Source organism: Zygotorulaspora mrakii, chromosome 1, assembly GCF_013402915.1.
Source record: "Zygotorulaspora mrakii chromosome 1, complete sequence".
In the NCBI taxonomy this organism is placed as follows: Eukaryota; Fungi; Ascomycota; class Saccharomycetes; order Saccharomycetales; family Saccharomycetaceae; genus Zygotorulaspora; species Zygotorulaspora mrakii.
This window is the reverse complement of record NC_050719.1, coordinates 1,070,819-1,094,831: the sequence shown is the minus strand read 5'-3', so window position 1 is coordinate 1,094,831 and position 24,013 is coordinate 1,070,819. Positions and strand designations below refer to the sequence as shown.

The window sequence follows — 24,013 nt, the reverse complement described above, 5'->3', positions numbered from 1 at the left end:
GAGGGGCACAAACGGGCAGTCGATTGACATGACTACTTTACATCACTGAAAGATGATCGACAATATATGCAAATTGAGTGGCTTCTTTTGGATAACTCTTATAAGGAATATACTTCTCATTTTTTGCTAGAGTCGTTAATTCACATAGGACTTTTTTAGTGTAATCCATTGATTTGCTTTCATTCTGTAAATAATTTATAACATCTCTCTTGATCTCTAGATCATTAGTTCTCAGTTTTAAAGCATTTTGTAAAAAAAGATCATTATTTTGTTTTCCGTGCCTCAGGCCATGAATTATGGGGAATGAAAGTTTACCTTCCGATATATCTTCTGCCAAACCTTTACTTTCAATCATTTTTTCATCTAACAGATTTTGATAATCATCCCGCACCTGATATATTATTCCCAATAGATTACTGAGGGGGATAAGAGATATTTCAGACTTCACTTTGGTAAGTCTTTCCATAATTTTCACCGTCAGTCGAAACAAGCCGCCCGTTTTATTCATAACCATATTAAAATATAGTGTATCATCTGGAATGATCTTGGGCAAGCTATCTCTCCAATAAATGTCAAGTCCTTGTCCTCGATGCAAATTAATCATTTCTTCATTAAAAATCACCATTAAATCTTGTAAAACGAATTTGTCACCATTGGATATTAGTTGTATCATTTCCATTGCTTTGAAATACATGTAGTTAGCGGTATTTATTGTCATTGGTATGCCATATATTAGATGGGCGGTTGTTTTTCCACGTCTCACTTCAGAGCTATCTTCAATATCATCGATAAGTAAACTTGAATTATGCAGTACACCCACTAGGTTGGAAACAAGATCTATTTGCTCCTGTGGTAGTTTGTAAATTACATTGAAAACTTCAATCAATTTTGATCTAAAATTCTTACCGCGTGTGGCGGCCAAATGTCGATATGGTGATTGTATAACTGTTTCGTCTTCTTCAGTCCATAATGGCTGACTTGTCACTAGTGTGCTTATGATACTGGGCACGTCACTCATCGGAGTTTTTATGGGTGTATATTCATCTGACACGCTGTGTTACAAAGTGAGTATTCCATTTTCGTTTTGTGATATCATTTAACTTTATATTCCTTCAAAGGCTAAACGAAGAGTGAAAAATATAATACTGATAGGAAAACAAGTTCATAATCAAGAGGATCACATAGAAATTGAATCATTGGTATGGATGCCGCATTATTAGACATTGTAGCTGGCATTCCTCCAGTAACGAAAATATGGGCGATTGGTTGTGTTGGCCTTTCTATATTGACAAGTACAAATGCGATTGATCCAACGAAGAAATGGTACACATTTGAACTAGCATTTAAAAAGGGGCAATATGATAGAATAATTTATTCACTTTTTGACCATGGAGAATTCAATTGGATGTCAATTTTTAACATATTTGTCAGCGTGAACCATCTAGCATCTTTGGAGAACTCATTTGCCATAAAGAGAAGATTTTGTTGGATGGTTACAATAGCATTAGGAATAATACTACTAATGAGTAGTATAGCGCAACCAGTTTCTTCGTTAGGAATTGTACTGTACGAAAATTTAGTATACTATCAAATTCGTAAAACAGGAAATGAAATGAATATAATGCTTTTTGGCGGTGTCAATGTATCGCCATTAATATTACCACTCTACATGAACTGCACAATGTTATTTGTGCATCACAAAACTATGCTGCAGGTAGCAATGAATTTTTTGCCAGGCCACGCTCTATATTATCTGGACGATATTTTCATGAAGCTTTATGATGTCGATTTATGCAAGACACCATACGATTTTTGGTTAGATTATAGAAGAAGGTAGTTACGATGTATATAATGGGACGTTAATAAACTGTGTGTCAGAATCATTTTTTGGTCTTTTTGGCTTTGGCCAACTCAAATTATCTCGTGTCATTAGCGGTTTGGACATTTTATTATTTATCGATTTGATTTCATTCCTTGCTGATGATTTACTGTTGATAATGGTGGATACACTTGTAATGTCAATATTGTTATTCGAGATCAGTGATGAAAAATCTATGGATGGTTTCAACGAGCATTCAAATTTTGGGTCTTCTGCCAGTTCCAACTCATAAATAAGTTTTTTCAAGTCTTTAATGGTGTTTTGCTGTTTGGGCAATTTTTCCAGTCTCACTAGACACTCCTTCAAGGAATCGATATTCGGTCTGGATGGGGGCATCGCAATCGACTCCCGACCTCAAAAATTTTGCAGGATCTGTTCCACGACGTTCTCTTGATCAACGGGGACTTTGACAAGAAGATGCAGATGAGAGATATTCTTGATACTTTGTAAAGGCGAGGTGTTCATAAACCATATGTAATCATCAGCAGGAAGCGCAAACTTCGCTATGTGCTCGTTAACGAAATTATCTAGCTCCTCTTCCACTTTGTCATTTTTTTCGTTTTTGTCGTTGTACAGAGGTATGTAAATTTTTGACCAGATAATCAAATGATGAATAGTGGGCTCAAAATCGTAAGGGTAATCATTCTGGGTAAGAGTGTACAGCGAACGATCACTAAAGAACTTTACGCCTTCATCATTCAAACGCCGGACCTCCGAGGGGGACCAATTCAAGTTCTCCAAGACGTATTGCTGCACATCGCACTCCAACTTGTGTTTGCGATACGCCTCAGTCACCTTCTCGCTCCTCACCAACTGCTCCAACTTGTCGGCTCGAATCAACTCACGAACCCGCTGCCACTCCAGCATCACTCACTCTGCTCTGCGGCTATACAATGGAAAGCACAACTACAACGATAACAAAGATCTTTCTTCTTTTAGAAATAGATAATAAATAAATAAATATACACACTTGGTGTCTCTATATATGTAAATGTATGAGGGCGCAGATGGGCGCAGATGGATGCAGTGTAGGGCACGCGACAGATTAAAACCAGCAAAATCTATATAGACGAATCTACCACCCCGTTCAGATAAGTCGGGCGAATAAACATCTTGGATTGCTTCTTCCCTTCACTCCAAGCGTCGACGTGTTATTTATCGTCTTTTGTGTTATGTGGGCAGGTAAAATGAATGGCAGCGTCACGCCAAGCGTTAAATACGTCACATAGACCAGTGGGAATTTGCCATTTCTGAACATCAGGGCGTTATAGAACAATGACATCGTGTGTAATGTAAATCCTCCACTAACTGCTGCTCCTACCGAGTACCTGCAAATATATCTGTCTATATATATGTGTGTTTATTATTTCAGCTGCTACACTAGTGCACAAAAATTGTGTTACCCATAAAGTTTTATATGAAATTCAAGAAACATTAAGTACATAAAACTGCGCAACTGGCCTGGTCTAGCGATAGATGCAGAGATGCATCGGATACAATAATAAGTGATTATGTGGGATAGAACATTTTGCAATTATGGGAATACTAAAATTATGTGATGATTTTTTTTTTATCATTTTTTATCATTTTTTATCACTTTTGTCAGTTTTTGTCAATTTTTGCCAACATACTACAGGTTATTCAGGTTATACATGTTATTCGATTACCCAAAGGGTCTTTGGGATGTATCAGACCATTTTTTTTCTAGTTGCACGATCGCTTTCCTGCTGTGTGATCGTCTAGGGACGAAAGAGGAAGCTTGAACGAGGGAGTTGCGTCTGTGGTCGTTCTGAACGGTGATGGGAAAAAGAAAAGAGTCACGTGGATATCACGCGGGTTTCACGTGATGCGGAGCGCCATCGATATCTGTGCTGCTTGCCCGTTTGCCGAGCTGGAGGCTGGTCCGGTGCTGACGCCGGAGGAGTGTGCTGAGCCTGTTGCCGTGGCTGAGGTAGACGGTACACGGCGCTCCGGGTAATGGAGCGCTGTTGTGCCCGGGTCACAGGCAGCGGAGCGGGAAACTTGGCGGTTGCGCGGGTACGGGTGCAGGTGTCGGCTTCCCCTGCATTTGGTTGCCGGCGTGTTTCACAGTGGTGGTTTCAGCATTTCACGTTTCGAGTTTCCTGTTTCATACGCATTTTCTGAAACTGCAAGTGTCCGGTGCACCGTGTCCGGACTCGTTTCGGGGTGGCGACGGCGGCTCGCAGACATCGCCGAGACTCGATAGAAAGCACAACAACATTGCAGGACAGAATACCCGCCAACACTCTGGGCTTGACAGGGCTCAGGGGATCAAGACATCTTGAGATCTGTTCTTCAGAGTTTGCGAAAGATCGCCAACCGCTTGCTACTCCAGCTCTGACGCGCTGTGGGTTCACTAATGAGTTCTGACCAATGCAAAATCTACAGCCTTAGAGATTTTTTGATTCATCTGCCGAAACTGGTTCCTCACGAATACGACGATGTTGTCAGGTATATCGTTTGGAAAGTGCTGAGGCTTTCTTTGGAAGCAGACCAAGACCGGGGGCAAGCGCAGGATGGCAGGAACAATCCGCAGATTGACTGGGATTCGATCGTAAGCGTTTTCACATCTGAAAATTGGGGCAGGGGAGTGTATAAAGACATCCTGAGGGACGTGTCGTGGAAAGAAAAAGTGCAGCCGCCATTATCGGAAACGTGCGGCGACCACCGTGTTCCAGCCGGTTGCATGTGTGGCAGGCTCTGTTACCCCCTGGAAACGGTGTATTACTGCTTCACTTGTACGATGAATCCCTTGTATGAGATTTGCGAGTACTGCTTCGATAGGGCGGAACATTTAGGTCACGTATATACCGCCAAACTGGTTGTTCGACCGGAGGGTAGGGTCTGTCACTGGGGCGACACTTCTATCTTCAAAGGGACGGGACAGTCGGGGAGTTGCGAAGCGGACGCTGTCGGCACTTCTGCTTCTGCCACTCCTGCTCCTGTTGTCACGAACAGTAATACCAAGACCTGCATGTCGAATACGTTCAATACAATTCTCGATTATCTGATAGATGTCACAATTTATTTCAAGGATCGAAATGAAGCACCTCTTTCCGTGGTGAACTTTAAAAAACCGGTGCGGAAGCCCGATGATAATATTCTCTTTAAAATTGCACTAGAGGACTCAGGTGGGAGTGTCCCTGAGGAAACCGATTTGGAAAATGGAATCGGAAATAATCGCAAGTGGGCTGTACAGATCGATGAAGAAGACTGCAATATTCATTGCAAGGATTTGGCTTCAAAGATAGCAAGAATATTTAACAAGCCAGCAGAATTTGCGATAAGCTTAACAAAAATGCTTGAGGATGGTCATCCATCTGTAATTCTTGCAAAATCACCTGATATTTCCAAGATTCAAAAGATTTCAACTATTTTGCAACAAGAAGGCATACATAGTCATGTTCGAAATATGGAGGATGTTTTCAAAAGAGAATTAATTAACGATGTTGTTGAATGGCTGTATATTGTCTCTACTGAGGAAACAGTTGACTTAAGAAGAAGAAAGGCTTTGCGATTATCGATGTTAGATGCTTGGCAATCAGGTCTGCGATCGGCAAAATTTACTCCAAATTTTTTGAGCCCATATGTTGCGAAATTAAATCTATTAGGCGGATTTTTGGTCTCTTATGAACAACATGATACTTTTCCATGGTTCAAACCTTGGAATTTTACAAATATCAATGATCCAAAAATCACTGATGTAATGTCAAATTATGACAAGCGATTGGCAGATACGAATGTTATGAATACCATCTCTAGGTTTCACCCGTTGCATGGATCAAGATTTCAATATATTTTAGCAGAGTCGACGCAATTTCTTTCGAGATTTTCAAGATATAGAATGTTGAAAGTTCTTTCTTCACTTTTTACAATTACAGATGATGCAAAAAACTGCCTTGCAGCTCAATACTTTGATATCTATCTCTCTGTTCTTTATAGCACGGTTGCATCAGATAGTACAGGTTTTAAAGTTTCATTAATGAGTATCTTTTCTCAATATACTTTTCAACATCCCGACACTGCAAATCTGGCTATACGAAATTGCTTTGTCCAAAGGGCTTTGAAATTTGCATTCACGTTAATGGCTTTTACTTCAGATGATCTATTAGCATATTTACCAATACCCCTATCTCATGACTGTAAATTGCCCAATGAAACAATACGAAATCGTAGAACAATAATGTGCTTCAAAGATATTTGCATTTTGATGTCCACCAATACAATACCTTTAGAATTACTTCAAAATAATGATATTTTGTCATTAATAGTTGAGTCATTCGGTGCATTCAATAATATTTTACGTTTGAAACGTGAAACTGCGGAGCACGTTGAATTCGAAAGTTTCGATTTCTCATCTTATTATTTCTACTTTTCCTCAGTACTGGTCATGGTCGATGGTTTTATCAGAAGCATCTCGATAATTGATGACAAAGAAACTCGTAAAGACATTGTAGTCAAATTAATAAAAATGACCATGAAAAAAGAGCTGCAACTGTTAGCACAATTCAGAAAGTCCGTATCATCAACTTTTTTATGGTCAAGCTTTGCATCAAATGAAGATAAGCCCGCTTTACTTCCAATTATCAAAGAAAAAATCTGCGGTCATGTCGCAAATATAATAAATTTTCAAGTTGGCGTCGATACACAGAATTTTTTCAATCCAATGTCATATTTGTTCAAGTTTGTTCTCCAATGGAGTCAATGTGGAAGATACGCTCCTGCGCCGCATGATATGGTGAATTATCTGGATTTTAATGAGATTTTCCAAGATAAACAAGACTCCCTATTCGTGTGCGAATCAGCCTTATCAACTTTAGTTCTTCTGGGGCAAATTAATGTTGGATTTTGGGTCAGAAATGGATCTCCAATCACTCATCAAGCAAGAATGTATACAAAATACAGTATGAGAGAATTTACATATATGAGTGATCTTTTTAATGTTCAATTTAGCATGTCACATGCGGATCCTGACGAATTCATGGTAACATATATTGCTCGATGGGGTTTGAAACATTGGTCAAACGGAGTTCCGGTGGGAGATTATCCACAACGTGAAACTACGGTGTCAATTGTTTATGAATGCATACTACTTCTTGTTCAACTTCTGACGGAAATAAAATCGCTAACTCTTGTATCTAGCGTTGATGGGTTTGAAAAAACGTTGAAGGCAGAAATTGTCCATGCTCTGTGCTTTAGAAGTTGCACTTACTCACAAATCATGGAATGCATACCAGAACATATCACTAAACATGCTGCATTTGATCTTTATTTGGAAAAATTCACAAATTTTACCCCTCCATCTGGATTGACTGATCACGGACAGTACTCTTTGAAAAAGCAGTACATTGCAGATATCGAACCGTACTATGTTGCATTATCCTCGAGCAAAAGATACGAAGTTGAGAAGAAAATTAGAGTTTCAATGGCATCTAAAAAGCACATAAACTACGATGATACCTTTGTTCCGGCTAAAGACGTTATAGGTCTTCTGAAGCAAACACCTTACTCCAGGTTGTATGCTATCTCCTCGGTGGATACATTTGGATTGTTTTTGAAAAGCACTCTAGAGTTAATTAACAAGTTCAATCATGATAGCCTTTTGCCAGTAGTAGTACACTTAATTCACCAATGTGTTGTCAATAATCTTAATGATTTTATGAAAATATTTTGGCATGAATTTGCATCTGTGGATACTGAATTCTACTACTACAATAGCATTGGTTCAATTCTGTATGGACTACTTCTGAAAGAGTGTTTTACTCAAGTGCATGGTAAAATTAGAGAAGTGTTTAGGTATTTGGCAAAGACTGCGGCACACGTAGATATCAAAAGTTATCTTCAGGAACAAACTGAATCTTTCAATGAGACAATTCTGTGGTCTTCTAGCGAAATGAAGGCAACCAAGGATGGTAAATTTGAAAAAAAGAAGAGACTTGCAAGATCGAGAAAAGAAAAGATGCTACGAGAATTGGCTAAGCAACAGCTACAGTTTATCGAGAATAATAGTCTTGCAATTGAAAAGGAGTACATGAGAGAATCATCTCCTGAGTCCTTGGAGACGTCAAAGACGTTGGGTTGGGAGTTTCCGGGAGAAACATGCGTTTTTTGTAAAATGACACATGAAGAGGATGCTTTCATCTTCTTTTCCTATCAAGAAAACAATATATGCGATCATGGAATAAACTTTGATAACAAGTTGAGTCACATAAAACTGTTTAGCCAGGCAGCAGAGAACTCCAATCTGTGTGATGAAGAAATGGAAAGAATGAAATTTTCATGTGTCGAATCTCGTGTAGACTCCACTCGGGAGGGGGCCGTTTTAAGAACATGTGGCCACGGTGCTCATATATCATGTTTAGGAAATCATATGAAAACAATAAGGGCAGCTCACAACCAAACAACAAAAAATGTTCCCGTAGCATATGGGTTTGGACTCATGTATTGCCCCTTATGCAATGGTTTGTGTAACTCATTTTTACCACAGTTGACTAAAGGAATTTCCAGATCAGCCAGTGATTTTTTTAAGGCCGAAGCCAGTTGCATCTCAGAGGACACTCGGTCTCTACTGCTTTCGGCAAGCATAAAAGCAGCTCGAATATTTCAGGATCTGGTTAAGGAAAAATCCGAAAAGAATAAAGATCATTTTAATGCATTGGATACATTGTTCGTGAATACGATTAGCAATACAGAGTTGGCGACGAGGACAGGATCGGGCTCTTTTGCGGAAGTAATCTCGAGCCCTAGATTATTGACTCTTCGACTATTGAATGAGTTAATTTTGTTTTTGCACCATCATATTCGTCAAGATAATATGTCAATGAGATTTGAATATTCCTGGCAGCAATTTTTGCTCAGGAGAATTGACACAGATTTTTTATTGGTTGCAAACCAAGCAATTAAATCTGTCAATCAATGCGAATCTGGATCTTCCAACTGTGTAGCTGGTCTATCAAATTTGAGCAAGGTTAAGAATGCAGTGAAAGGAAGAATCATACAGGATATGTTAATTTTAGCGAAAGAAATGCTTCAAGTTGAATTTTATAATGATTGCCCTGAAGTCTGGAAAATGGTAAAACAACCAATAAGCGATTTTCCCTATGATACCACAAGATTAGAGGTTGAAGTTGATCTAATAGTGAAAATGTTTACTAGAGTAGTGAGCTTTTTCAGCCCAGAAGTAGAATCATACATGAATGGTATATGCCATCTGCGCTTTCAAATTCACGGCTTATTGACAAACTCTCTAGGAATATTCTTAAGAAGGTTTTCCATAATGTTCTATGCCCAATATGCCGTTGGAACGGAACTTGAACCTTTCATTAAATCCCCCAGCTCTATTGATATTTTGCTGTTGTATCTAAAATTACCCAGATTGTCAGAGATACTGCAAGAATTTGACGTGGAACAATCTCTTAAGGCTTTTGAGGCCACAATGGGATTCCCTGCGGTTCCGCCTATGAGTAGAATTTGTCCCAGACTGAAAGCAATGAAATTTAGCTCTCCTCTGCCTGTTCAGCTGGTCAAGTTACCGCACTCTTTATCGCACTTCTTTCTCTCCGAAAAAGATAATCTCATGCACAAAGTATTGAAAGATGATATTGCCTTCTGTTTGTTTTGCGGTAAACAATGTAATTTGCGAAAGTCCGTTTCCCTACACGGTTATGCTCTAGGAGTGTGCACGAATCATGTGAGGAACGAATGCAGCATATCTTCAACTTACGGTATGTTCTTGATGATTCGAAGCAATTCGATTTATTTGTCATATGGCGAAAGAGGAACATTTTACTCTGCTCCCTATCTAGATAAGCACGGAGAGCCAGATGTAGACTTCAAGTATAATACACCAGTATTCCTGGATGAAAAACGGTATGAACATTTGTGCAACGGAGTCATGTTGGATAACATGATTCCCCACATTGTCCTCAGATTGACCGATGGAAATTCCGATCTGGGTGGATGGGAAACAATGTGAAGAATATGAAGGTTCAGAAAGGAATCTCTTATTTAAAAACAAGTCTACTCAAAGTGCATAGACTAATTAGATACTGTTTTTCTTACTACAATTCTAAAATACCAGTTCATAGACTAGTATCATTCAGCTTTTCAGCGGTCTTATCGACGGAATCAATAGGACCGCTTTCGCTTTGTGCACCAGGATATCTTGAACCTTTATTCTTGACTTTTTTCACCTTTTTAACCTTCGTTTCAACTGGATAGCCTTTAGCGCAAGCTTCTTGAAATTCTGTACTAGTCTTATATTCTTCTCTAATTGGAGCCAGTAGTACATTAATTGCGTCGGCTACACCGATTTTTAGATCCGGTGGTGATAACTTCTCGTCCTTGAAATCGTTCTGCAAATCCTCGAAAGATTTGTAAGTAATTGGACCACCAAATTTCTCTTGTCTATTGATGAAAAATTCAAAAGCATCTGAATCATTTTTCAATTCTTGAATTGGCAACAGGACGTGTTTGATAAATGCTAATAAACCATTATCCTCAATAATACCAGGACTGCAGTATGCACTTTTGATCTTCTTATCAACTTGTTTTGGTTCTTCTAATAGGTCAATTTTTGAATTTGGATCAGAAGCAGACATTTTGCCACCTTGACCAAGGCCAGGAACCATTGGATTCATTAAATGAGCTCTCTTGTTATATCCAAGACTTTTTAAATTTTCCTCTGCAAGAACAAAAATCTTTCTTTGATCGACGCCACCAAATTGTGCATCACATTCCAGATACTGTTCATCCAGCGCTTGCATCAGTGGATAGATCAGCCCACTCAAAAGTGGATTGGCAACTTGTTTAACAACATCTGCACCCGCTCTTTTGGCATCATTTTGAGACACAATGTTAGATAATCTGTACACATCCATTGTATATTCAGGCGTTAGCTGATAAGATGAGCCAACAATAAATCTCAACTTCTCAATTGGAACATTTATGCTTCTCAAAATAGCTTTGATGGCACATTCATAATATTTAGCCCTGTGTTGAACAACCTCGAGAGGCGCTTTCATGTTATCCAAGAAAGCATGCAGATCAGCTAATAATACTGTAACTTCACAGCCTGCTTTTAGAAAATGAGCCAATTTCGTCATTGGAACGAAATAGCCACAGTGAGGCTTACCAGTTGGCGCTGTACCCCAGTAAATTTTCAATGGTCTCTTTTCGACTTCCAACACATCTTTGATAATCTGGGGATTCAAAACTTCCTGTAGGTTTTTTGTGATAAGCTCAAAAGACGTCTTAGGATCAGCTGCAGAAGTCATCCTGGCACTTTGAATAGCTTGAATTTTTAAATGAAACTAAAATACGCTCTAATTTTGCTCAATGCTCTGATGCCTCTGGTTTTGTACATGAACTATAGAATCTGTTTTTTTTATGATGATTCACCGGATAAGATACCATGCGAAAAATTTTATTGAAGAAACATCAAGAAACTAATGAAGAGGCTTCTAAATTGAGGTACACAGGTGCCTCGTCCGACTCAAGTAGTTTCGACAGCAGGAAGAAGCGTGCATTAGTGGTGTTACCATAGATGCCTTCCAGATTTTTGCATAGAAGCACAAGCATGACTATTAGTCGTGCTTTGACGGCAAACCAAACAATACGTTGCCTTGGCACTTTCAAATACCTTCAGCTACTTTGCAGATGTAGATTGGTCATTTTGCAGTGCAGAAAATGACCCACTAAAGCTCTTGTTAACTCACATCTTGGACCACTTGTATATTATTAGGTGTGTTTTCGTATACGGTGACGTGTGTTCGCCGTAATGCAGATGGGCAATATGAAATATACTTCTGAGTTAAATAGACAGACTATCAAGGGACCATCCAGGGGCACTGCAGCAGGAGGAGAATCGCTCAAGTACCTAGTTCATCGCTGACTTTGATTCCAAGATGTCTGGAAGAAATGGGAATGGATCCAGCGTGTCACCATTCATCAAACCTGATAGAATGAGAAGGAATTTCTTGAGATCAAGGATGGGGAAAGGTTCTACACCAAAGCCTGTGGTCAAGAAAGACGATCCTGAGTTACAGGAGGCCACAGAAAAGTTGTTGCTGCAGAATGGAGTGGAAGGTGGGAAAGTTAAGGTGAAGGAGGAGACTGAAGACGAATATAATGAATTTCCATTACGAGCAGTGGGGAAAGAGGAACTTGATAATATGAGAACTCATCTATTGAAGTTTCAAAGCAAAAAAATCATCAATCCTACCAAAGATTTTCACTTACCTATTAGATTGCATCGTAAGGACACTCGAAATTTGCAGTTCCAGTTAACGAGAGCTGAAATTGTGCAGAGACAGAAGGAAATTTCAGAATACAAGAACAAACAGGATCAAGAGGGACTGGGAACCAGAAAAATGGGCAATGGAGAAGGCGCTTTAGACGGTGTAACTGCAAACGGTGGAGAGAAAGATATACCAACTACTGCAGCGTCAACAACATCTGAGATGGCCAGTGCATCTGCGACATTTGCAGCACCTACAAACTCATCAGCTTCACCAACCCCAGCAGCACCTACCGGATCTGCATCAGTAATGAGCCCAGGCACTGCAATTGGTGACGTTGCCTCAGATATTGGATCAGTGCCAGGATCTACACCAGCGTATGCAGCTACATCGACATCACCACCATCCATGGTCGATCAAGTTGCTTCTGTAAAGACAGAGAGTGATAACCCAAATCAGGAGGCAAAGTCGGTAATAACCAAATTAGAAGACGCTGGGCCTGCTGCTGATCCTACAAAAGTCGGAATGGTAAAATATGATGGTGAGGAAGTGGCGGATGATTTAGAACAGGGTACGGCAGATCCCTTAGCAGATGTCGCTCCAGATGGTGGAGGACGTGCGAAGAGAGGAAACATGAGAAGAAAAACTCGTCAATTAAGAGTACTTGATGAAAACGCTAAAAAGCTTAGATTTGAAGAGTTTTATCCATGGGTTATGGAAGATTTTGACGGTTACAATACATGGGTTGGTTCATATGAAGCTGGTAATTCAGATTCATATGTTCTTCTAAGTGTTGAGGATGATGGAAGTTTTACTATGATTCCAGCGGATAAAGTTTACAAATTTACAGCTAGAAACAAATATGCAACATTAACAATTGATGAGGCAGAAAAGAGAATGGATAAAAAAAGTGGTGAAGTACCTCGTTGGTTAATGAAACATCTAGATAATATAGGTACAACAACGACAAGATATGATAGAACTAGAAGAAGACTCAAAGCGGTATCAGATCGAAGAGCTGCAGAAGATGATGAACATCAGGATAATTCAGAAGTTGAGTTGGATTATGATGAAGAGTTTGCAGATGATGAAGAAGCACCGATCATTGATGGTAACGAACAAGAAAACAAGGAATCAGAACAAAGAATCAAAAAAGAAATGTTACAAGCAAATGCCATGGGTCTTCGTGACAATGCAGAACATTCGGAGGAAGAAGACGATTTATTTAATGAGAAAAAAATAGATGAAGAAGGTGAAAGAATCAAAAAAGCACTGCAAAAAACCGAGCTAGCCGCTCTTTATTCGTCTGATGATGAGGAAATCAATCCATATTTATCAGAATCTGATATGGAGAATAACGAACAATCTGAGCAAGTCAAGAAAGAAGATTCAGAGGATTCAAATACAAAGAAACTTCAGCCAAAAAAGCAGTCCAGTTCTCCATCAGCATCACTGATCAATAAAGAGCCACAGATAAGATTGAAAAGTATTAAGGACTGTATTATTATATTGAAAGCTGACAGGAAAATTCTTAAGAACTTTCCGGAGGGCCAATGGAACCCCAAAGCTGCGAAGCGGAAAAGAGAAGTCGATCAAGTGGTACCAAATGCGGAAGTGGCTAGTAAGAGGATTAAAGTGGAACCAGATAGTATTCCATTAATCACCGAACAGGATATTATTGATGCTATTGGAGATGGTCAAGTTAATGTCAAAGAATTTGGTAAGTCTATTAGAAAGACATATCCTGGCCCTGAAAATAAGAAACTGATGTTTGCCATAGTGAAAAAACTTTGTAAAAAAGTAGAAAATAACGGCGGGTATATGGAACTGAAAAAATAAATTTCTATCAGTATAATGTTTTTGGTTTTTTGAATGAAGTTTATAGGAAGTAGAGTGTTTACAAGGATAGTTAAAGCTTCTAGATATTTCTCCTCTCCTTTCCTTTCGTTTTCTTTTCTTTCATGACAATTCACACAATGTATTAAATCTATGAATTATATATTAAAAAAAAAAAAATGTTGTGTAAAGTAGGGGTAAAAAGTATGTTCTCAAACTACTTCAACAATTCCCTCTTCGTCAGACTCCTCATCAGAGTCCTTATCTGCTTCCCCATCTGCTGCTTTTGCCGGTAATTCTTCCAGTTGAACATTTTCTGGCTCACCTCTCATCAAAACGTTGACAATTCTGTAGCAAAGATCACCAATATCCTCATCATCAACATTCTTATGTAATTCTCTAATAAGCGGATAGACCGATTTACTTCTCAAAAATTCTCTCCCACTATTTGTAGTGCATAGTAAAAGAATACTCTCCAAATGACAGCAAACGATTGAGGTTACTGGGTCTCTTTCTTTATCTTCTGGTAACAACTGCAGCTCATCTGGTAAATTAAACATATCCTCTTCGTCAATTTCTGAATCCTTAGCACTGGCAATTGGTAAAAGAATATATGGCAATAGGTTAATTTGTTCATCATTCAAAATTCTCACATGCGTCTCTGAATCGAATAGAGAGTTTTTGATTGTAGAAGCAACACCTTCCCTTCTTGTTTTAGAATCATATTTTTCAGTAAACACCAATAATTTCGAGATTGGTATTACGTTATCATTTTCTTGTAACTCTATGAAATACTGTCTACCTTTCTTAAAACGAGAAATATCAGCGAAGAAATACGCTAAGTAATCAAAATTGGCAAATTTGTTCAATTTACGATCGTATCCTTTTACAAAACAGTCCATTAAACAATCCATTACTTTATCACTTTTAAAAACCGATTTATCAAGCGGTGGCAAATTTTCTCCATCTCTGCTAAATTCCAAAACTATTGTAATTACATCCTCTTTAGCCAGATTACTCAATAGGATACACATGATATCAGCACTTGAATTATTTAGATCACATATTTTCCAAGTCAAATAGAGTAAAAAATCTGGATCATTAGCAATTAAGTTTCTCAGTTGATCGTCACCACATAGATTTGCCAGTATGGTGACAGATTGTTGAACTAAAATTTTAGATTTCTCTTTTGTGAGTTCTTTTAGATCTTTGATGGCTTGACAATTATCATACTTGAAAATACTGGCTGTTGGACCCGTACTAAAGCCTACTAGATTATCAAGAGCAATTTGTCTTACAGCGGGTTGTGGCGAGTGTAAAAATGATACCAGTTCTTCCAACTGAGATGGCATAGCGCAGCTGTTCACGATTTCTTCTTTATTTGTTACATCATATAGACGATGAGATGAAATTTGAAAATTCTTATTGAAAAAAAAGTTTGAAGTAACGAAAAGTGAATAAGCGAACAAGCGCATGCTTATTTTAAAAGGGGATCATTCGCAAAGGTACACAAGAATAAACACGACACATTGATCAGAAAGATGGCAATTAAGGACTATGGTGAACTCCTGGATAGTGAGAATATCATCAGGAATAAAAAAAAACTCGAAAAACTCCAGGATTCTACATCACTGGTGATCGGCCTAGGTGCAGGAATTTTACAGTTTGAATCCCTTCAAGGGTTTTACATGTTTATTGGTAGTTATATTTTGATTGGAGTTTTGTTTAGTATATGGGTATGTCAATGCAAACCAAGTCAATTTTTCCAAAGTCCAGTACAAGAGATATTTTTCCAATCATTCTTTAGAGAGTTGACAGGGTTTGTAATGTCATGGACATTTTCGTATGCTTTAATAGGATAATTATTGAATAATTACTCGAAAAATAATATATATATATATAAACAGGATTATTAACAAAACAGTATGCACAGTAGCGATAAGAATAAGGCAATATAGGATGAGTAAAAGGTAGGAAAGGGCGTCTCATATTTTAACATTTTCAACTAATGAAGCCAGTTTTTCAACACTTGCTAGATGTCTATTACCCATTGAATCAGATTTGTTCAGCCTTTCGAGATATGATCTAATTGCGATTACGATCAATTTTTGATCATTACCTTTCGAAACACCAACAAGCTTTTGAACAACGTAATTTGCGAATTGATCCTTCATCATAAGGATCAGTGGTGAATTATCATTTAAATCAACAGCATGGTTTTCATCAATTGGCAGGATTTGTGAAACAATCAATTTCTTTTGATCTGGAGAGCCAAAAAGTATCGCCTTTTCAACAACATTTGATGCAAACTTATGCTTTGAAAATTCGACAACATTTTTTGAAACGATTTCAATGATTTTTTGTTTGATCTTGATCATTTCATCAAAAGATGTTTTGGAATTCTGCTGTAAAATATGTTGAATAACATAGTTACCATATTGATCTTGAATTAGATAAGGAATAAAATCCATTAGTTCAACTAGAATTTTCAATTGATCAGACTCGTTACCAAACTCCAACAGCCTTTGGATGACGCGACAACCATAAGAATGTGTTGACAAATGGTAAATTTGACCATTCAATGAATCCAATATAAATGGAAGATGTTTTAACTGAATTCTTTCAATTGATTTTTGAATAACATGGTTGCCATTTTGGTCTTTGATCATTTGTAGAACGCAGTTTGATAATTCATTAACCAAGTCGATTCTTTGTTGCAAATCGATATATTCTAGAGATTTTTGAATGACACGACACGAGTACATCTTCATCGAAAGAAACTTCATCCTACCTTTGAATTGATGCACTAGAATATCCTTTTGTGTCTTTGAACCAAATTCAAAAAATTTCTGGATAACGTAATTACCAAAAACGTCATCGCTCAATTCGATTGCGAAATCTCTGATCTCATTAAATATAACCTCCCTTTCAGAGTTTGTCGCGACGGACAATTCATGCTGAATGAATCTCGAGCCATGCTGATCCTTACAGAACTCCAAAACATAGCCAACGATATCTTTTAGAGAATACACCTTTTCATTTGTATTTGATCTGAATTCTTCCAACAGTGGCGATCGCGACGTAATGTTTGCATGTTTTGGCGCGTTGTGCGGCGTATGTTGTTGCTGTTGATGTGGCTGCGATGGCGATGCGATTCTCGTGGGCGATTTCGTATTATTTGTAAACTTTTTCGACACATCCAGATATGGGTTCGTCTGCTGTTTCTTGGTAGGTTTACTGTAGTGTTTCGGCTCGCTCTGGGGCTTCGGCGCGGGCTGCGGTGGGACAGAAATATCGCTTGACATGTAGAAAAACGGCTGTTGGTTGGGCTCCAGGTTTGGTCGCTGCTGTGACTCCAAGTTCGACTCGAAGGTGGCGGGATACTGACTGGCCAAACTCAGCGGGAACTGATTGAACGTGTCCTGGTTTGGCTTGAAAACGGGCGCTTGAGCAACATTCCAGATGGTTTTGTGCTGGCCCTCCGGGCTCTCCGAGTTGACAGACGCTCTTCTGGCCGGGCCATCCTGCTCGCTGGGCTGCTTCTCGAGCTCCCTTGTGCCTTCAATCAGAGACTTGCCGAATTTCTCGAAGAACCCGCCGCCGCCGCCCGCACCCACGGCCTCGGTGAACATGATGGGGCCCGCAATACTGGCTGAATAGTGGTTATTAAGGAGACGCGTGCGCTGCTTCGAGTATGCCGGAGCAGTGCCGACGCTCAGCGCAGCCCTCGTCTGCGAGTGCGGCGGCGGCGGCGGCTGCATGCTCGCAGCGTACACGTCCAGCTCCTGGTTGTTGGACGACGCACCCACACTCGACCTGCGGTAACCGCCCAGCTGCGACTGCTGTGGCAGATGCTGCTGCTGCTGATGGCTGCCCGGGTTGTTGTTGCCGTTCGACAACGCGCTCAGCGACGACACTATCGACGCCAGCTCCGAATCCATGTTGTTGGCGTTGCTGTTCATCGCAGTCTGGTTCAGAATGGGACTTGTGTTTGAAGAATGGCAGAGGGCTGCCCAGGGGTCCTTATCGGAGACGCCATTAACCGACATCACTAAACTTTAACGTGGCCACTTAGATGAGATGCTCGGGGGACTCAAACAACACAAACACTTGAGCACTAAACTCTGAAACATGTACACACGTACACACGGAAACACTCGAACACTCAACCACTCAACCACTCAACCGCTCGAACGCCCAAGTAACCACTCGATCACGCCTCGAGCAACACTGTATACCGATATTCCCACCTGGGCCAAAAGAACCCAACGCAACATGGTCTTCCGACCTTGTCCTCGACCGGTCTTCCGACCTGGCTCTTCCAACCCAAACAGTATCAGTCCGATCGCGACAAACCCACGGTCAGTCCCAGTCCCCGTCCCAGCCAGTCAAGCAGTCCCGGTCACGATGCGGTCCCAATGCCACAATCACGCCTCAAAGGGCACAGCCAGGCGGACGTCGGCTCGAGTTTCCGTTCCGAGCAGGGCGGGGGCACCCGGCCTCCGGACACGGGGCACGTGCGTCCCGGACAGAGGGCCGGTCCTGTCCGGGACACGCGGTGCCGGACACCGGGTGCGGGCAACCTGTCCGGCAAAAGAAAGCACGCGCACGGCCGGACAGCGGCGTTTTTTCGGGTTTTTTCGCCTTCGTTTTTTCGCTCGGGTCCCGCACGGTGGGGCCAAAAGAAAAAGCGTGGTGCTGCTTTGAGGAGCGCGGTACCGTAACGAACGCCCAGGCATATAAATATAAACAGGTCGTGCTCGAGCGGCTTCCAGGTCGACCAGAGATCCCGGCTGGCAGCACAGAAGACTGCGAGATTTCGTCCTTGTGGGTGTAGGACGCATATTAGGTGCAGCTGGAGATGTTGATGGCAGCGGCCCAGAAGGGCTACAACAGCTATAGCAATGGAAACAGACTCCGCCGGTTGAAGAGGAAGGTGGTCGGTGTCGGCGAGGCTGGCGGCAGTGGAGGTGGCAGCGGTGGCGCGGGGCCAGAGGCTGGCGGCTACTCGCTGCTGAGCAGCGCCAGCCGGCTGTCGGCGGCGGCGGTCAACAACAGATACTCTCAGTACGTTCTCAGCACGCTGCTGCGCCGGAAACCGGCGCAACGGGCGGCGGTGGAGCGCAGGGCTGGTGAGCGCGTGCCGGGCTCACCTGGGCGTGTGCACGCCAAGCACGGGCACCTGCACAAGCAGGACGCCGAGGTGGGGGACTTGAACTCGATGTATTCGGACTCGAATACGCTGGTCAATAGCGCGCAGCACAACGCGTACGCGTCGTCGTCGTCGGCTGCGTCTTCGGTCATCTTCGAGGACGAGCTCACGTTGCTGGACTCGCCGCCGGCCACGATAGAGGAGGTTGCGGAGGTTGCGCTTCCAACGGCGTCGGCGGACGTGAAAAATTACATCAAGACTTTCAACCACTCCACGGCTCGCGAGCTGGGGAAATCGCAGCACTTGCATTACTACCAGCTGCCGTTTGCGTGGAGGGAAAATCCGTTCATCATCAACGGATATCGTTTCTACAGCTCACACAAAAGGTCTTTTCTGTCGATTGTCAATTGGTACGGCTGGCACAACGAAACGTCGAACATCTGGACCCATTTGCTTGGCGGCTTGTACCTGATTTTCCTGGCGATGGTTGACTATCCAAAGTCGGCGATTTGGAACTCGGATCAGGTCCCGTTCCCGGCGAAGTTGATCGTTTTCGTTTTCCTGTTGGCAGGAATGAAGTGTTTGTTTGCGTCGATGTTTTGGCATACTTTCAATGGCACTTCGATCTTGAACCTGCGTTCGAGATTCGCTTGTGTCGATTACTCCGGTATCACTTTGCTCATCACTGCTTCAATCATGACGACCGAATTTGTTACAATGTACGACTACAAATTTTCACTATATCTTTACATGTCAATATCATCTGTTTTAGGTTTGTTCGGTGTGTTTATGAACTGGTCACCAAAATTCGATAGGCCGGAAGCAAGGCCGTTGAGAATCAAGTTTTTCATCCTTTTAGCACTAATGGGGTGTTTGTCTTTCTTGCATTTAACGTTGAGAACTAGCTGGAAATTTTCCGCTTCACTTGTTGTACCAGTGACTAAAAAATCGCTCGGTTGGTATCTGATTGGTGTTTTCTTTTACGGCTCATTCATCCCAGAAAGATTTAGAACTGACTATATCGTCGATAAATCCATCCCTACAGAAACTGAGTTGTCATCTGATCTAACGATTTTAACCAGACATAAACATATTCATTTTAGGCCCTCGCCTACAAAACATCCAAAGTCAGTGAAATGCTGTTGCCATGCCCATTCTTTCAAGTCCCTTTGGTGGGTCGATTACTTTGGTGCATCTCATACAATATGGCATTTTTTCGTTGTGCTTGGTGTTATTGGTCATTATCATGCTATACTTGATATGTTTGCCAAAAGATGGATTGTCTAATCCAATAAGACACATTTTAATGAACCCTTATGAACTCTCAAAATTTCACTTGTCGATACACTTGAATTATTTTATTTTTCTTTTATAAATATGATATATTTGGTATATTTATTTGTTTTTTTATGGCATTTTTTTTTTTTTTCAATCTTGTGTTGTCCTGATAAAGCGAAACCCTGCGCTGACTAGCGTATTCATTTCGTACCGTTCAACTCAAAAATCCATAGATTGTAGTAGGGTTATGCCAATTAATCAGCCTTCTGGTCAAATTAAACTAACAAATGTTTCTTTGGTTAGGTTGAAGAAGGCAAAGAAAAGATTCGAAATAGCCTGCTATCAAAATAAAGTTCAGGATTTTCGGAAAGGTGTCGAAAAGGATTTAGATGAGGTCCTACAAATTCACCAAGTTTTCACAAATGTTTCGAAAGGTTTAGTCGCTCCCAAAGATGATCTACAAAAATGTTTTGGTACTACAGAACTAGATCCTATTATTGAAGAGATTATGAAAAAAGGTGAAATTCAGCTATCTGAAAAAGAAAGACAGCTAATGATAAATAAAATTAATAATGAATTGCTCACTATTGTAAGCGCAAAATGTATAAATCCAAAGTCTAAGAAAAGATATCCACCAACAATGATTCATAAAGCCTTGAATGAATTGAAATTTAGTCCAGTTCTTAACAAATCTACCAAGATTCAGGCACTGGATGCGATCAAATTATTGGTATCCAAGCAAATTATACCTATAGTTAGAGCAAAGATGAGAGTTAAAATTTCACTCAATGTTGCAGAAATAGAAACAATCGACAAGATTAAAATTTTAATCAATGATAATAGTCCTCAAAACAATGGTGAGATAAATTGGATTTTCAATGGTTTGATTGACCCAGTTACTTATAGAGATCTAGTGAATTTATGTGATGGTAAGGGAACTATTCAAGTACTTGATATGGCTGTTATAGATGATTCTAATTAATCATATATTATACATTTTTTTTATGTTTTGTAAAATATAAATAAGTTTATCAAAATCTTTGCCTATATTATTGTCTCTCCAAATCTTACTACTTAATGTCACTAATATTTTACGTGACGTAATTCCATCTTCATTAGATGCTCCCATTCCATCAACATTCCTTGGAAGTATTATTTGGTGATATAATTCTGCTATCTGTGTGCACACAACATGTAGTTTTGTATCGTTACTATTGCCTAGTTTTGTAGCTATTTGGTAGTTAGCCATATCACCCACAAACGAAATATCATCTTCATCATCATCGCCCATGATGCTATGACCAGCAAGAAATCTCTTTCCTATACCGTTGAGGCCTTTTACAGATATCTCGTATGTTGAATCTAATTCTCCATTAAAACGGATTTGCACAGCTATTTCGTTGCTAAAATGTACGGCAAGAATGTCTAGTTCATTATTATCGGGATCATTGGGAAACTTTGAACTCGCCTCCCGAAAAAACATTGCAGTTTTGACTAATTTACAATAAACTATTACCGATTTTGTCGGTCTTATCTTCTCATTTTCATTCTTTTCTACTGTTTATTTTTTGTGTTACAAAAACAATATCAAGCGAGACTTTTTAGGTTTCAACGAAATCTCGATCAATTCTATCACATTTGATAAGATCAAACAACGAGTCCAGTCACCCTTCTAGTATCCAACGTCGCTATGCTGGAGGCAATCTCTGATTTTATATATCGAGTAATATCGGGAACTATACTAGGTTGTTTCCTCCTGGTGCTATCTTTGTTGGCATTATGGCACAATTTTGTAACTGCACATTTTAGACATCATCACGATTTTAGAGATACAAGAAGTTCCAAGACTACCATTATACCCAAACAGGAACCACATAGCCCAAGACGCCAAAAGAAACGGCATCAATCTCTATCGGTATCATCGTGCTCACCGTTGAATGTCGAAGAGGATGAAGATAATAATATCGAGTTTGATCACACGATAACTAGCACAGACACAAGACCAGATAGTAATGACAGCTCATTGAGTGATATCGGAACTGCAAACACGTCCATTGATTCAACCTACAACCTTGCAAATCATCAATATGTCTACGATAAAAATTTTACCAAAAAGAATCGTTCTGAACTCGAAGATAATCCATTTCAAGACGTACTAGCTGCTGAGGATATGAAACTGGTGCCTGATTTAAAATATTACTATAAACAATATAATATCGAGATAGAAGAATTTGAAGTTGAGACTGAGGATGGGTTTATTATTGATTTATGGCATTTAAAACATGATACCGATAGTTTAGAAAAAGACAATGAGAGAAATCCTGATTTGCACCCAATTCTAATGTTACATGGACTTTTACAAAGCAGTGGATCGTTCGCTTCAAGTGGAAGAAAATCACTGGCATATTTCCTCCATCAGTCGGGCTTTGACATTTGGCTAGGTAACAATAGATGCGGTCTTAAACCAAAATGGAATATGAGTGCCCTAGGATTCGATAAAAGAAAAAAATGGGATTGGGATATGGATCAAATGGTTCAATATGATTTAAAAGCACTTATTGAAACAGTATTGTCAAAATGTAAGCACGAGAAATTAACCTTAATGTCACATTCTCAAGGAACTACTCAAGGATTCATGGGACTAGTCAATGGCGAACTTTTATATGGAACAGATTTTAAACTAAGTGAAAAACTAGAAAATTTTGTTGCGCTAGCTCCTGCAGTTTACCCTGGACCATTATTAGATGAAAAGCAGTTTGTTAAATTCATGGCCAAAGGTATTGATAATCCGTGGATCTTTGGCAATAAAGCCTTTTTACCATTGATGCTTTTGATGAAGAAAATTACAAATGGTGTGATAATTATTCCCTTTATGTCATACGTCATGTTCAATTATCTGTTTGATTGGAACGATTCACTGTGGGATAAACCTCTAAGGGATCGTCATTTCTTATTTTCTCCCGTTTACATATCAGTCAAACTAATGCAATGGTGGTTAAGTCCTCTGGATAATAAGATGAGCTTTAAAAAAGGTGCCGGTACTTTGTTCCCAGATTCCAAAACCTGGTTCCCGGTCGAGGATGGTAATCCAGTCGCTAAACCAGAAGGTCTTCATCTTAATAGTACAAGACAAAGCAAGAAAGATTATCCACACTTTATGATGTTTATTCCTAGGCAGGACCGTTTGGTTGACGGAGAAAGGTTGATTAATCATTTCATCAATCATGAGTCAAATTCTCTTTACAAAATTTGGTATATTGATGAGTATTCTCATTTAGATGTTCTTTGGGCACATGATGTTATTGATAGAATAGGTCAACCGATTGTTGAAAACCTGAGACTTCCAAAACGGTCGCAAGTAGGTCGAGCCAACTAAGAAAACCAAAAAAAATGAGTTTTCACTAATTAAATTGACTTGATTTTCTGGCATTTCATTTTTTCTTGTCTTATTGCACGCCACGGAAAAAAAAAATTTAACAAAAGCTCATCGCATTTTTGACATATCTTAGTGAATGATATATTTAAGGATAAATAGTGTTTTCTGTGATATTTGGCCATACCTCTGAATTATTGGTATACCATTTTCCATTTGTATACATAGGATAAATT

General features: G+C 39.9%; 15 protein-coding genes across 15 annotated transcripts; 8 read left to right on the top strand and 7 right to left on the bottom strand.

The window, feature by feature from the left end:
* Positions 1–37: 37 nt before the first annotated feature.
* On the bottom strand, positions 38–1,018 carry BTS1 (farnesyltranstransferase; the record flags this gene model as incomplete). The annotated part of the gene is made up of 1 exon (XM_037286449.1): positions 38–1,018. The coding sequence occupies one exon, from the start codon at positions 1,016–1,018 to the stop codon at positions 38–40; it is 981 nt and encodes a 326-aa protein (XP_037142344.1).
* Positions 1,019–1,201: 183 nt separating this feature from the next.
* On the top strand, positions 1,202–1,837 carry DER1 (derlin; the record flags this gene model as incomplete). Its single annotated transcript, XM_037286448.1, has 1 exon — positions 1,202–1,837. The coding sequence occupies one exon, from the start codon at positions 1,202–1,204 to the stop codon at positions 1,835–1,837; it is 636 nt and encodes a 211-aa protein (XP_037142343.1).
* Positions 1,838–2,233: 396 nt separating this feature from the next.
* On the bottom strand, positions 2,234–2,746 carry HTC1 (Htc1p; the record flags this gene model as incomplete). The annotated part of the gene is made up of 1 exon (XM_037286447.1): positions 2,234–2,746. One exon carries the CDS (start codon positions 2,744–2,746, stop codon positions 2,234–2,236), a length of 513 nt encoding a protein of 170 aa, XP_037142342.1.
* Positions 2,747–2,966: 220 nt separating this feature from the next.
* Positions 2,967–3,161, bottom strand: MIN7 (Min7p; the record flags this gene model as incomplete). The annotated part of the gene is made up of 1 exon (XM_037286446.1): positions 2,967–3,161. The coding sequence occupies one exon, from the start codon at positions 3,159–3,161 to the stop codon at positions 2,967–2,969; it is 195 nt and encodes a 64-aa protein (XP_037142341.1).
* Positions 3,162–4,259: 1,098 nt separating this feature from the next.
* Positions 4,260–9,875, top strand: UBR2 (putative ubiquitin-protein ligase UBR2; the record flags this gene model as incomplete). The annotated part of the gene is made up of 1 exon (XM_037286445.1): positions 4,260–9,875. One exon carries the CDS (start codon positions 4,260–4,262, stop codon positions 9,873–9,875), a length of 5,616 nt encoding a protein of 1,871 aa, XP_037142340.1.
* Positions 9,876–9,981: 106 nt separating this feature from the next.
* TYS1 (tyrosine--tRNA ligase TYS1) lies at positions 9,982–11,175 on the bottom strand (the record flags this gene model as incomplete). The annotated part of the gene is made up of 1 exon (XM_037286444.1): positions 9,982–11,175. One exon carries the CDS (start codon positions 11,173–11,175, stop codon positions 9,982–9,984), a length of 1,194 nt encoding a protein of 397 aa, XP_037142339.1.
* Positions 11,176–11,805: 630 nt separating this feature from the next.
* On the top strand, positions 11,806–13,977 carry TFG1 (transcription factor IIF subunit TFG1; the record flags this gene model as incomplete). The annotated part of the gene is made up of 1 exon (XM_037286443.1): positions 11,806–13,977. The coding sequence occupies one exon, from the start codon at positions 11,806–11,808 to the stop codon at positions 13,975–13,977; it is 2,172 nt and encodes a 723-aa protein (XP_037142338.1).
* A 209-nt stretch (positions 13,978–14,186) lies between these two features.
* On the bottom strand, positions 14,187–15,449 carry HGH1 (Hgh1p; the record flags this gene model as incomplete). The annotated part of the gene is made up of 1 exon (XM_037286442.1): positions 14,187–15,449. One exon carries the CDS (start codon positions 15,447–15,449, stop codon positions 14,187–14,189), a length of 1,263 nt encoding a protein of 420 aa, XP_037142337.1.
* Positions 15,450–15,515: 66 nt separating this feature from the next.
* EMC6 (Emc6p) lies at positions 15,516–15,836 on the top strand (the record flags this gene model as incomplete). The annotated part of the gene is made up of 1 exon (XM_037286441.1): positions 15,516–15,836. One exon carries the CDS (start codon positions 15,516–15,518, stop codon positions 15,834–15,836), a length of 321 nt encoding a protein of 106 aa, XP_037142336.1.
* Positions 15,837–15,959: 123 nt separating this feature from the next.
* Positions 15,960–18,023, bottom strand: PUF3 (mRNA-binding protein PUF3; the record flags this gene model as incomplete). The annotated part of the gene is made up of 1 exon (XM_037286440.1): positions 15,960–18,023. The coding sequence occupies one exon, from the start codon at positions 18,021–18,023 to the stop codon at positions 15,960–15,962; it is 2,064 nt and encodes a 687-aa protein (XP_037142335.1).
* An 82-nt stretch (positions 18,024–18,105) lies between these two features.
* HG535_0A05470 (uncharacterized protein) lies at positions 18,106–18,681 on the top strand (the record flags this gene model as incomplete). Its single annotated transcript, XM_037286439.1, has 1 exon — positions 18,106–18,681. One exon carries the CDS (start codon positions 18,106–18,108, stop codon positions 18,679–18,681), a length of 576 nt encoding a protein of 191 aa, XP_037142334.1.
* Positions 18,682–18,835: 154 nt separating this feature from the next.
* Positions 18,836–20,413, top strand: IZH3 (Izh3p; the record flags this gene model as incomplete). The annotated part of the gene is made up of 1 exon (XM_037286438.1): positions 18,836–20,413. One exon carries the CDS (start codon positions 18,836–18,838, stop codon positions 20,411–20,413), a length of 1,578 nt encoding a protein of 525 aa, XP_037142333.1.
* A 238-nt stretch (positions 20,414–20,651) lies between these two features.
* On the top strand, positions 20,652–21,386 carry SDO1 (guanine nucleotide exchange factor SDO1; the record flags this gene model as incomplete). Its single annotated transcript, XM_037286437.1, has 1 exon — positions 20,652–21,386. One exon carries the CDS (start codon positions 20,652–20,654, stop codon positions 21,384–21,386), a length of 735 nt encoding a protein of 244 aa, XP_037142332.1.
* On the bottom strand, positions 21,387–21,887 carry IRC25 (Irc25p; the record flags this gene model as incomplete). Its single annotated transcript, XM_037286436.1, has 1 exon — positions 21,387–21,887. The coding sequence occupies one exon, from the start codon at positions 21,885–21,887 to the stop codon at positions 21,387–21,389; it is 501 nt and encodes a 166-aa protein (XP_037142331.1).
* Positions 21,888–22,094: 207 nt separating this feature from the next.
* Positions 22,095–23,780, top strand: HG535_0A05430 (uncharacterized protein; the record flags this gene model as incomplete). The annotated part of the gene is made up of 1 exon (XM_037286435.1): positions 22,095–23,780. One exon carries the CDS (start codon positions 22,095–22,097, stop codon positions 23,778–23,780), a length of 1,686 nt encoding a protein of 561 aa, XP_037142330.1.
* Positions 23,781–24,013: the final 233 nt, after the last annotated feature.